Raw genomic sequence first — 11,774 nt, 5'->3', positions numbered from 1 at the left:
TCATGCTGTGTTGTGCCGGTAGATGTCTAAGTCATCTTGCAATTCGGTGCCCTTGATGAACTCGGTTTGACTCTTTTCCTGTCGTCCGGTATCTGTTATGGGACTAGAGTGGGTTACGTGTTAGATCTGTTCACAATTCTTGATTCCGCTTTATTGTAAAAAAAAATTAACTGCTTTTCACTGCCAGAAAAAAAGAAAAAATGGGTGAAGCTCAGATGCCAAAGCCAGTCAGGTTTGCAATTGGAGGTTTGTCAGGGTAAATCATACATTTTCTTTTATTAGTATTATTATAAAATAAGCTTGTTACAAGACTTCTATGTTTTTAGCATGGCTGCAACCCTTTTTGTCCAACCCATGGACCTTATAAAAAACAGAATGCAGTTGAGTGGTGAAGGTGGCAAAGCCAAAGAACACAGAAACACTTTGCATGCCATCAGATCCATTATGCTGAAAGAAGGGATTTCTGGTATGTATTCGGGTTTATCTGCTGGCCTTCTCAGGCAGGCAACATACACCACCACTAGGCTTGGAATTTATACATGGCTTTTTGACTCAATGAGCAGGTTGAAAGTTCTATGTGTTATATTTGGGGTTATATACTTTATTGAAGTTGTCTTATTTTTATTTACAGTCCTGATGGTAAGCCACCTGGTTTTGCAACCAAAGCTGTTCTTGGAATGGCAGCTGGAGTAGTTGGTGCATTTGTGGGAACCCCAGCAGAAGTAATTTTAGTAGACAAATGCCCATGGTAACAACATCTTGCAATTGATGAAGTACTTTTTAGGTGGCCCTTATTCGTATGACAGCAGATGGAAGATTGCCAGAGGCAGATAGAAGGAATTACAAGCATGTAGGTGATGCCTTGGTTAGAATGCTGAGAGAAGAAGGATTGTTCACACTTTGGAGAGGAGCGATACCGACAATGGCGAGAGCCATGGTGGTTAATGCTGCCCAACTTGCCTCTTATTCCCAAGCCAAGCAATCTCTAATGTCAACCGGTAAGCGGAGACATCTCCTATGTCTGAATTTCAAAAACAGTGATAATTAAAACTATTTTTTAAAAATGCCGTTTTCCTCAGGATATTTTAGCGAAAACGTCGTTCTTCACTTTTGGGCCTCCATGATAAGTGGTCTTGTTACAACTGCCGCTTCCATGCCGGTTGACATTGCTAAAACTAGGTTGGTGACAGGTGCTATTATCGGAAATACTGGATAATTAATAATTTTGCCATTTATTTAGACTTCAAAACATGAGATTTATTGATGGCAAGCCAGAATACAAGGGCGCAGTTGATGTCTTAGGTCGTGTGGTGCGCACCGAGGGTATCTTAGCCCTGTGGAAAGGATTCACGCCATACTACGCTCGCATCGGGCCGCACACTGTACTCACCTTTATTTTCCTCGAACAGATGAACACGTTTTACAAGCGACATATTCTCGGTTTGAAGGACGCCAAAGGCGGTGGGATCTAATCGTGTGGTTGGTTATAGATGTTTAAGTAGAAGAATCATAAAAATGAAGCCTGATATTTGATCCACAATTTGTTTTGTCGACTCATTAATTGATGACTGAACATATTTTAGGTGACTGGCCGTTGTATCAATAAAATAAGGACATAATTCCATCAAACGGTTTATTAACATATTTATTAAGAATTCTTCCAAAGTTTGTAATGGAAGCACATTTTGTACATTTCAACAGTGTAGCATGATCGATATGGCGCAAAATAACTAGTGGATAACGAGTGACTAGTCATACTGTACAAGCTCTATACATTTTTTTCTAAGTTTTTCTCAAAGGAGCTGGGAAAAAAGGCACCTCTAAACAGTCAGAATAACTATCACATTCCGTATTTTGCGCGAGACATAAAAGGATGAAAAATAACTGGGGGGAAAGGGAGATTACATGTATGGAGACTTGAAGCACCGGCCGGAATATTTGTTATTATTCTGTTTCGGCATACCTTTTATCGTCAATCAAACTGGAAGAATTAGAATAAATAGTTTTTGAACTATCATTTAATATATTTTTTTTTTTTTTACCTCTTGAGCAGGTAAACTACAGCCTCGTATGTGGTCATCATGATAGCCGTATTTGGAATCTGTCGTACCAACTGAGTGGAGAGTCCACGATAGAGTCCTCTGTAGCCTTCCTCTCGGAAGACTGTGTGCAACGTCTGAAAAAATCCTCTATAGCGTGAATGTTCTTCACGCAATCTGGTCCTAACAACTTCATGAGGATACGAAAGACTACACGCCATCGTTTTACTGATGGCTCCAGCTATCATGTAATCGAGCGCAACATAGTTGCTCATCGAACTGTCTGCTTGTGTTTCCCGCCACTGCTGCAGAGTCACTTTGAGGTACTCGTAAAGTACAAACTTAATAATGGTTTCTGTAATCATTCATAAAATAAAACATTAATTCTCCTATCTCACTTCCATACCAAGAATTTTTATTTACCTGAGATGCCAAAATATGAAGCTGTGATGCCTCGGTAGAAACCGACCATACCCTACAGAGATATACATTTTAAAATAAGATTTAGATTAGATGGATGTGTTACGTAACACAGACTTCTAGGAAATTACCTGGCTGCGATAGATGTTTGAAATGCACTGCCAAGCTGTGACGTTTTGATTGCGATTGAGTTGCAGACGTGTTTTTACAAACCAAATTGGGTTGGTTAAAGTGCAAGACACAAAACCTGTACCGGAAAAATAAAAATGGGATTAATAATTTATGGATTTTTTCAATTTGCGAATGACGTAGACACAGTTCCTTAACCGTCCCAAGGCCGAAACGGGAAAATGCGCCATGTCCGCGAATGTTGGGTGGCTATATAGGTGGACTACGTAATAATGCCCTGGCGATAATGTATTCAAAACCAAGCTCAGCAAAACCTTGGAGCAAGCCCAAGCCCTTGCGAGTCCACATGAACACGCCATGTGCACGTGGACCGTTTGGAGTTTTTAAAAATATCCCAGACATTTTCTAAAAGTAGGTGGGGTAGAGAGCAAACGCAACAGACTGGGAGATAATTGTAAGTGTGAATCACGTATAACACTGAAAAAAAAAAATATATATAAATATATTCCTGAATTGAATGAGTCAAATTTCTTAACCCTTTGTTCGTGACCTGCATACGATATTTATGCTCTCATCCAAGCAGTCAACTATGTTCAATGGATAGTTTATTCCAAAGCTACTTTGTCTTTTCATTTGGGAAAGTGATTTACAGTAAAACTGGTGTCCTGCCAAATATGAATTTGTCCACCAAAGTGCAATGGGGGTTGTCACTTTAAAAGTGTCCCTAACGCGCAAGAGTAAAACTAACACAAGGACATCAGCCTTTGCCCGAAAGGTGTCGCTAAAGAACCAGCCCCGACACGAAAAGAGAAATTCTCTGCTGCCGCGTAGTATGATATAGATTTCGTACCTGCAGAACCGGCCGAACACATATGAACCAGATGAGAATCGGGCGTCAATATCTTGTTGAATTTTCTTTTGGCCGTTGAATAGGTACAGAAATACAAAGCCCGAGTTGGGGCCACTCCAACCAGGTTAGGTCCTAACCCTTTGAACAGGGCCCGACATCCTTCTTGCTCGACCAAATGCCTACGTGAGAAAGAAAAGAATTAGATAGTTAAAAAAATATAAACAAAACAAACAAAAAAGCGTTTCTTTATCGAAACAACAATTAATCGCATATCTCGTTCCATAGTTCTACTTTTATCTGTTTTATTAGGAGCTGATAAACAAGTCAATTGAGGTATTAAGGGAATTGTATATGCCGTTGTTATTTGTTTCATAGAATTTTTACCGAAAACAGGAGAGGGCCCCTTTGGGTTGAGCAGAAGAAGTCGAAGCCGGCCATTGTAGGACGGATTCAGGGAAAACTGCCAATCGCGAATTGATCGACGTACATTGATGATGGTGGTAATAGACGTTCCAGTTCATTTCTGGAGTAAAATACATGTGACTTGCGTTGCATCCTGCGTTTGATGCGGTGGCCGTTCGTAGGGTACGCACTGCACTGCATTGGACTTCACAGGAAGATGATTGCAAGCGAGTTTTGATGACTTCAAGTGGGCAAGTCACGATGGCTCCCACTGTTCCGCCAACCCTGCAATAAGAAAAGACAAAATTTTATTAAAAGGCGAGTCGTACGTGGCTTAGGAATGGGTCAATGCGTGCACTATCTGGCCAAAAACGTCTTAACTAAAATAAAATAAAATAAAATAAAATAAATAAAAAAAAGAAAAGAAAAAGAAAGTGTGTTACACAACCAAAAACTGGCTAATTTTACTGATTATCAATTTTTAAGCACAAATGATGGGATACAAAGAATTTACTTGTGATTCAAAGATTTTTGTTCAATACAACTCGATGGCTCAAAACTAGGAACCAAAAATAAGGATGATAATCATCTAGGAATGAAAATACAATTACATTTTAGAAGCAAAAAGATTAAACTAGTTTAAAAGAAAAGAGATAGTGAAATGGTTTAATTATTTAACTGTGATCATCTAACATCTCCCCTACATTTTTGCCAGAGGCAGCAAACGAATCATTTTACTTACGAGACATTCTAAATTTAAGCCACCCTCCTCTGCCGTAGCACTACTTTTACTACGCCTAAAACAAGGAAAAGGATGTCGGTGCCATTTCGGTTCACAAGGGCCAAGATGTTTTCAGCCGACTAGGTACGTAAGAAGTGAACCGAAAGTAACAAATCTTACCCGCCAGCGAGGAGATGGATGAAAGTATCTGCATTCGACATAACACGTAATGCAATTGCACATCAATTTAGATGAAAATAATATTTTTGTATAGTTAAATGTTTACCAAGACCAACGGGATTGGCCAAATTGTAAACATATGTGTAGTTTGCTCTAAAGATGACGGAAGAATAAAACAAAATTGAACACGAGTTCGTGGTGAGCCCTGCTGCACTAGGGGGTTGGGAACGACAATGGGGTTCTAGAGCCAATGGAACACGATTGCTATTGCTATGCGATTCAACGCCATCTAACGCCGCGTGGTGGCGAAACACCCCTCCAATATGAAACGACGCAGTTTCCAGACACACACACCTCCACGCCTGTTTGTTTATCGGCTTTGGTGAGATCGATCAAACAAGCATCCTAGGAACGTTTCTTGGGTTTGGAAGTTGGAAGTAGGAAAAGTCACATTGCACGACCGATTGGCGCTATAAAAAAGTCGATGTATGTTTTGCATGTTACCTTTCCCGCCTAGTCTCATGCATTGCCAACAGAATGTAAAGATTTTCGTTTTCAACGTTGATTTTAGATTTTTTGGAAAATGGACTTACTTCTGTGGAATTTCGGTACTTTGGTGCATTCACTGGAAGTAGCCCCAATTTCTGGATGTTGAGAAATGGCCTATAAATAACGACTTCTTCGTGGTCGATTTAGCGGAAATTTCGAGACCGCCATGTTGTGGGGAAAACAAAGAACTACGCAGTCAAAATAAACATTGATTGCTCTCACGTGGCTAAAGCACGTAGTAAGCTGCGGCCGCAGCTTAATTACAATCATACTGCGTGTGTAGAGTGCATTCTGAATCTTAATCTGATCATCTCGTGGTTTGAGTTGTGACCGAATAATGATTACCGAGAATAGCTTGTTAGTAGTAGTGCAGTTGGGTTTTAACCCCTTTCCGGTGAATCATGCCTACTGAATTTTTCATTACAAATCTAAAATTTAAAAAAGGGGGCAAAAGTAATGTTTTGAAATTGTTAATGTGACAGCAAAGCTAAATAAAGATCCGGTCTATCACAGGAAGTGAAACCCAGCCCACAGGATGCAAAACCAGGATGTGTGAAACATTCATGAACAACCCTGCTGCCATTATGTCAAATAGAGTGAGTACTCTGCATAAGGGTATTGTATAATGTAAATCATTCGTTTGCGTGATTTTCTAAGCTGCAAATTTTGCAAAAAGGGATTTGTTTCTTTGCAAACCGGTCAAGGTGACACCTACGTCTCATTTTTATTTATTTTTATTTTATTTTTTATTTATCTTTGACAGTTCAACTCGTATGTCACCAAGTCACATTACGGATTAACAGATGGCGTAAGGTGGCTCGCGGGATTCAAAGAATTGGCTAGTGGCACGCCCAAGGGGTAACTGTATATGCTGTATCTGTTGAACACCCTGATGGCAAAATTGATGGCAACGAGTTTTCTTTTAGGAGCGGAAAAGAGTGAATGAATCAATGCGCTTATAGTGATTCCCAAGAAACAAGTGCATTGACGTTCGAAGAAGCCTTAGAATAATTTTTTAGTGGCGTCGTAGCCAAAAGCTCAGCTTCTTCATTACTTAATTGAAAACGAAACCCACAAGTTGTCGGGAAAAGTAACAACAACAAGCTGGTCCATCCAATCCATCAAGAGGTTCGTTCCGTCTTCTTATAGATTGCTAAACATATCTATGGTAACGGATGTCTGACTTATTTTTAAGAGGCTGTATAACATTTTAAACGTTGAGTAACCCAGTTGTGTGAATTGCTTATGCAAGGTCTTGAAACTACGTCTCAGTCGGGTTTTGACCTATCAAATCGCGCCCGATCTTGACCCGTAATTGGATTACAGATAACGCAAGAGATGACATTTCCAACAGACGAAAACACCGAGTGATCTGATTCTCTTAATAACAACACGGGTGTTGGGCGGGCATTGCGACATTATCGTAAGTCATAGAGTCTTTCTACTCGAAATACTATAATAAGCCTAGGACTCGACTGCTGCGCATTATGTTTATCGTAATCCATGACGACGTTCGTGATTCTTCTGTTTCTGCTTCACATATATGTTGGGGCTCTCTAACACATAGGTCCAAGGGAAATAATTCAATTGATTCCGGTGTGAGCATCGATTAACGGTAACTTTCTCAAAATTTCTTTTTACGCGAGTAATATTTTCGTGTTGGGAATAAGTCATGATCCTTTCGAGAATTCCATTTCAATCTGTGTTTAGTTCAATGGAAAAGCTAATGACACAAAATCTTGAAAGGATTTTCTGCTGATAAGGGAAAAAAAAAGAGAGAACGGAAGATGCTCAAACGTCATTCTGGTAGTGTGAAATATCTCTATTTTTCAGCACTTGGCAGTGTAAAAAGTGTTCTGTTGGTGGAGATTATCCATTCAGGATTTTGCTTTCAAAATGGTCTGACATGGTTCGATCTTTTGCCGAGTCAGTCAACCATATTTATTTATTTTTGTATTTTAATATTTTGATATCGAATGCTATCAGAGACGACGATGACGACCTATTTTTGTTGCATCTTGTTCTTGAGTTTCTAGTTTTCAAGTAGGTTTAGATAGGCTGACGGGTATCCGTGATGGATTGCGTCAGCCATGGCACAATCCCCCCCCCTCCCCAATAATGTCTTTAATCCTCTTTTTTAGCAGTTTAAAAACTTTACCAGCGACGTACCTATAGTTTAATAACCGAAGCAGCAAATCATCAATTTCAGAGATGAGATTACAATCCAAATTCACTCTCTTTTTTCATTTCTTCTTTTTCCTAATTTATTAGGCCATTATGTTTGTATGGCAAGGCCAAAAGGGCTTTGATCTAGTCAAATTGTTTTTTCTTTCTTTTTCTTTTTTCCCTCTTTTTCACTGACTTGTAATGACCACCGGAAACGGCAGAGGAAGAGCCATTCTTTATCTCTTTTCCAACTGAGGCGTCCAATCCAAACCAAGCATTTTCAAACCTTCTTCTTGGTCAAGAAAAAAGAGACAGGCTTATAACGATGACGGTAATATAGGAGAATGTTACAAGTCCGTAGAATTGTTGCAGCTGAAGTTCATATATGCGTTTCGGCTTCCACATACGACTGTAATTATTGAGCATTGTATTTCTGTGTAAAGGTATTAGAGAAAAGAGAGACAGAAGCTATTACCTGCGTGGGTGGGGCGGGAAAAGGGGACGGGTCGCAGTATAAAAGAGGCCGTTCGACTCTGAGCGATTCCATTCAGTCGAACTCTTTGCTTCTGTCGAGTACATCATCCAACTTTTCTTTAAAAAAAAAAGATTATTAAACCTAGATTGTCAAGATTGTTGTACACAAGAGCTTTATATCGTTTGTACTAGTACTTTTGGACGAAATCAAACAAAAACTATATCAACAACATGAGTGCTGCTTTTCGATTGGCCCTCTTCAGTTTGCTGCTTATTGTCCACTCGGCACGACCCATGAGCATCACCAAGGTTGTAACGGTTCTCAATATTTCCTAATAAAGAAATTGTATTTCTAAGTTTTCTTCTTCTTTGTCTATGAAAACGTTTAGAGACAGAGCGGTCAAGTAACATTCTGCGGTCTGCACACTCCTTGCGGGTACGTTATTGTTTTCCAATTCTATTGCACGATATTATTATACACTTGAACGTTTTGTAATTTGATCAACGAGCAGCTGGGGAGTTTACAATTCAAACACACGCCAAATGGACTACTTTGTTCGAAACATGTACGTATAAGTTTAATTGAAATAATGCTACGTGTGTGATATTTGATTTAAAAGATTTGTTGAATCCATTTCACTTAATAGCTGCCAATGCAACCGACCTCTAGAGCGTTGTTTGCGTGCGGGCGACGATGTCAGCATCTCGGCTTACGTCTATCGCTGCGTCCGGTCTCGGACTTCTCCGTTGACCATCAGCGGCGCTTCTGCCGTCGGTGCCGCAACCGGAAGAAGTTCAATTGATACAGCGCCCAATTTGATCGACATGAAATTGTGAACATTCAACAAAGGAAATTGAAAAAAAAAAAAAAACTGACGCGCAAAACACCCGCAGGTTTTAAAAAAGCGAACAAAATAGGTTTTTATTTCTCTCCTAACACTCATTTGTCTCTTGATTTCCCTGCGCGACACATTTTTCACTATATATCGACTTTGGAATTATTTTCAATTCACCTTCATTATTTATTTAATTTGTTATGCCATTAAAATATGACTTTATATGACGCAAGAAAACTAAGTCGTTTTCTGAATTTTACATTGACCAACTAAACAATATACTCCAATTACTCCATTCATTCGTGGCAAAATTTGGATTTCAGAAAATTCGTTTTTATTTGAAAAAGATAAATCAACAATCTGGCGCTAGCGCATGCATTTAAAGTCACGTGACTAACGCCATCTTTGACGGCAATTTTTACAAAGTTAAAAACCGCTTGGGTACCGAAGCGTCCTCTGGCGTTGTGTTGTTTACTACTCTGTGTTCGCCGGTTTGGCTTTGGTTTTCCCTTTTTCCAACTGAGTAATTGTTCGAAATAATTCCGAGATACTATTTAAAATGTCAAGTGAAGTGGCTGAGGTTGTGACCGAAAACAATCAGGTATGCGAAGGGATGATCAAGTTCGCAAAGGCTTTGATAAAAAGCCAATACATTGAACTGGGTTTGCCAGTACTTTGAGGTCAGGGTAGGAAAAGGAAGGCCATTGGCGACTAGGATTCGGCATTCGGCCGAGGGATTCTGCCGTTTTGGCACATCCGATTGAGAGCCTAGTTGTCCTAATCTGTTAATAAGTTTTGCAAAGGACTTTTGAATGTTATATCATCCAAAAGTTATTTGCTGGCTCTTTCTTTTTTCTTGTTTTGTGAAATATAAAATTTACGTGTTTGGATATAGTATCGGATGAATCGCATTTTGGCGGGAAATTCTTGTTTGAATTTAGTTGCCTACCTTCACCCCGAACGTGACATTTCACGCATTACTAAGGAAGATATTCTTATTGTTTTTTGTAGCATGATGCTGCTGAGGCCAAAGGAAAAAAGGGTTTAGTGAAGAAACTGTCTGCTCTGGAACGGACCACCCAAGAAGGTGAAGCACTGCTCAAAGTATGTTGTTGATATAGTTTGGGTACATATATTACAATTGATGCTAAAATTTCATTGTACATCTACAGGAAATGGGATACAAGGAAGATGGAGAAGATCAAGGTAGACGGAGAACAAGGTCGGGAGCAAAAGTAGTCCCTGCAGCGTCCCCACCCCCAGCCAAGAAAGAGAAGAAAACTCCAAAAAAGACACCTAAATCTCCTTCAGCTGGTACTGGTGAGTGCCTGAGCCAAAATAGTTCTAATTGGCAAGAAATTAAAACTCCTATGCTTTTAGGTCGCAGAGGGAGGCCCCCAAAGAAAAGTGTCAATGACAGCTCAACAGAAAATGAAGAATCTGAAATGAAGGATGAGGAAAGAACAGAGGTAAGCACAGAAGAAGCCAAAGATGACACAAAGCCAATTGAGGAAGCAGCCAACGAAGAAAAAGAAAAACAAGAAACAGAGAAGCAAGAAACAGAGGAAAACAACAAGAAAGAAAACAACGATGCCGCTACCACTAGTGAGCCGATCAAAGAGAAAGAAGACAGCTCAGAACCGAAAGAAGAGAGTAAAGCCTCAGAATAAAAAAACAAACAAACAAACAAAAACGTTAAATGTAACTGCCAAAACCTCTCCTATAATCCTGATCACCCTAACCCCTTTTTTTAAACAAAAGTATATTGCGTTCTAAGCAACAAAAAAATACGAAAAGAAAAAAAGAAATAATAATAAGTACGGTAATCGTTTGAATGTTTGAAGCAAATACGGAAGCAGATTTGGAGTAGTAATTTGTGTTTCTCTTTTTAGTTTATTATATATTTTTTTTCGTTTGGGGTTTTGTTTGTTTTAGTCTCTTCTTCTTGATTATTTTTTATTATTATTATTTTTTTATTTTTTTTTTTCATTTTACTTTCCCAATTGTGCCACATTTTTCCGGCTTAGGGGTAAGTTTAGGAGCGTTTTCTTATTCTTTTGGAGAATATTGGGATGAATGTAATTCTGAGAGTGCAAAAGTTGCCATTGCAATGCATCTTGCGTTGTTTTACCTAGAGCTCCCCTTCATTTAACGCCAATTTGTTATCATCAGCTCACAATTTCATCCCTGGACCAACGGATTTGTATTTCTTTCCTTACAATACTGTTCATCCTGCACCGTCGCTACATGTCTACTACTCCCCAATGAATGCGAATACTGTTTGTCGTAGTAGGCCGTAACCGTTTTTTTTTTTCCACATTTTCTTTTTGAATCAATCGCATTTGATTTTATTCGTGTGACTTGCGTTTTCTTTTTACTTTTTTGTTTTTTTTTATTATGCGGGCGAACATTTGTTTGTTTTTTGCAAAACACAAATACAAAAATAAGCAGTTTTTCATTGCACTGGATGCCTTCGTGTGTGGTAGTTTTTGGCTTTAAGGAGGTCTGGAAGTCTAAAAATAAAACACGCTCTTATACAAATCCGAGCTGCCGTCCAAGAGGCAGTCTTAATACATCTTAGTCTTGCTGCGGAAGTTGTTTTACGTCTGTCCTTTATTACCTACTGGTGAGTTAAACTTAGTTATTGTTCATGGAATCATCCATAAGTTATTGTACCATCCGCTTTGTGTTCTCTGGAAAATGATGAGAAATAATAAAGTTGAGAGTAGATCGAGTTCGCTCGCTGATGCGTTGTTACGAAAACAAAATGTCAAGCTTCAACAGTCTGAGCCACGAGTTCCGAGACGGAAGGAATATCCATCTGATTCCCCACCGGATGGCTACTGAATATCTAATGATCTTTTTTCTTTTTCTGTTTCCTTCCTCATTTGCCCAGGACCCCAGGCACTTGGATTGATGTCCCGGCTTGAAAGTTTTTGAAAATGCAACACAATACACAATACGTTTTATATTATTTAATATTATCTGTTTTATCTCTCGCTGTCTTT

General features: G+C 39.2%; 4 protein-coding genes across 11 annotated transcripts; 3 read left to right on the top strand and 1 right to left on the bottom strand.

Annotated features, from left to right (window-relative positions):
- The first annotated feature begins 50 nt into the window (after window positions 1-50).
- Window positions 51-1,629, top strand: LOC116935737 (mitochondrial 2-oxoglutarate/malate carrier protein). Its single transcript, XM_045173480.1, has 6 exons — window positions 51-256; window positions 327-563; window positions 632-722; window positions 785-998; window positions 1,080-1,179; window positions 1,241-1,629. The coding sequence occupies exons 1-6, from the start codon at window positions 201-203 to the stop codon at window positions 1,470-1,472; spliced, it is 930 nt and encodes a 309-aa protein (XP_045029415.1). The 5' UTR covers window positions 51-200; the 3' UTR covers window positions 1,473-1,629.
- On the bottom strand, window positions 1,628-5,472 carry LOC116935719 (solute carrier family 25 member 36-A). Of its 4 annotated transcripts, none has more exons than XM_032942985.2 (7): window positions 5,335-5,472; window positions 3,823-4,125; window positions 3,439-3,617; window positions 2,591-2,706; window positions 2,463-2,514; window positions 2,043-2,394; window positions 1,628-1,981 (listed from the first exon to the last, which is right to left on the bottom strand). In XM_032942985.2, the coding sequence occupies exons 1-7, from the start codon at window positions 5,361-5,363 to the stop codon at window positions 1,945-1,947; spliced, it is 1,068 nt and encodes a 355-aa protein (XP_032798876.2). In that variant the 5' UTR covers window positions 5,364-5,472; the 3' UTR covers window positions 1,628-1,944. The 4 variants fall into 4 exon arrangements, with proteins under 4 accessions (XP_032798876.2, XP_032798875.2, XP_032798878.2 ...); XM_032942984.2 differs by lacking the exon at window positions 5,335-5,472 and adding an exon at window positions 4,742-4,976; XM_032942987.2 differs by lacking the exon at window positions 5,335-5,472 and adding an exon at window positions 4,742-4,976 and having other exon boundaries at window positions 1,628-1,963.
- Window positions 5,473-5,600: 128 nt separating this feature from the next.
- On the top strand, window positions 5,601-9,065 carry LOC116935796. Of its 4 annotated transcripts, none has more exons than XM_045173517.1 (9): window positions 5,601-5,743; window positions 5,804-5,886; window positions 6,054-6,148; window positions 6,217-6,418; window positions 6,543-6,713; window positions 8,123-8,239; window positions 8,320-8,366; window positions 8,443-8,496; window positions 8,578-9,065. In XM_045173517.1, the coding sequence occupies exons 6-9, from the start codon at window positions 8,162-8,164 to the stop codon at window positions 8,765-8,767; spliced, it is 369 nt and encodes a 122-aa protein (XP_045029452.1). In that variant the 5' UTR covers window positions 5,601-5,743; window positions 5,804-5,886; window positions 6,054-6,148; window positions 6,217-6,418; window positions 6,543-6,713; window positions 8,123-8,161; the 3' UTR covers window positions 8,768-9,065. The 4 variants fall into 4 exon arrangements, with proteins under 4 accessions (XP_045029452.1, XP_032798935.1, XP_045029458.1 ...); XM_032943044.2 differs by adding an exon at window positions 6,858-6,905 and having other exon boundaries at window positions 5,631-5,886; XM_045173523.1 differs by having other exon boundaries at window positions 5,631-5,886; window positions 6,217-6,458.
- Window positions 9,066-9,177: 112 nt separating this feature from the next.
- Window positions 9,178-11,740, top strand: LOC116935774 (DNA ligase 1). Of its 2 annotated transcripts, XR_006646594.1 has the most exons (5): window positions 9,178-9,367; window positions 9,778-9,870; window positions 9,939-10,086; window positions 10,147-11,392; window positions 11,663-11,740. XR_006646594.1 is itself a non-coding variant. In XM_032943025.2 (4 exons), the coding sequence occupies exons 1-4, from the start codon at window positions 9,326-9,328 to the stop codon at window positions 10,434-10,436; spliced, it is 573 nt and encodes a 190-aa protein (XP_032798916.2). In that variant the 5' UTR covers window positions 9,178-9,325; the 3' UTR covers window positions 10,437-11,740. The 2 variants fall into 2 exon arrangements, 1 of the variants encoding a protein (XP_032798916.2); XM_032943025.2 differs by having other exon boundaries at window positions 10,147-11,740.
- Window positions 11,741-11,774: the final 34 nt, after the last annotated feature.

The sequence above is a fragment of the Daphnia magna genome, linkage group LG1 (assembly GCF_020631705.1).
Source record: "Daphnia magna isolate NIES linkage group LG1, ASM2063170v1.1, whole genome shotgun sequence".
Lineage (NCBI taxonomy): Eukaryota > Metazoa > Arthropoda > Branchiopoda > Diplostraca > Daphniidae > Daphnia > Daphnia magna.
This window is presented reverse-complemented; position numbering and strand designations above follow the sequence as displayed.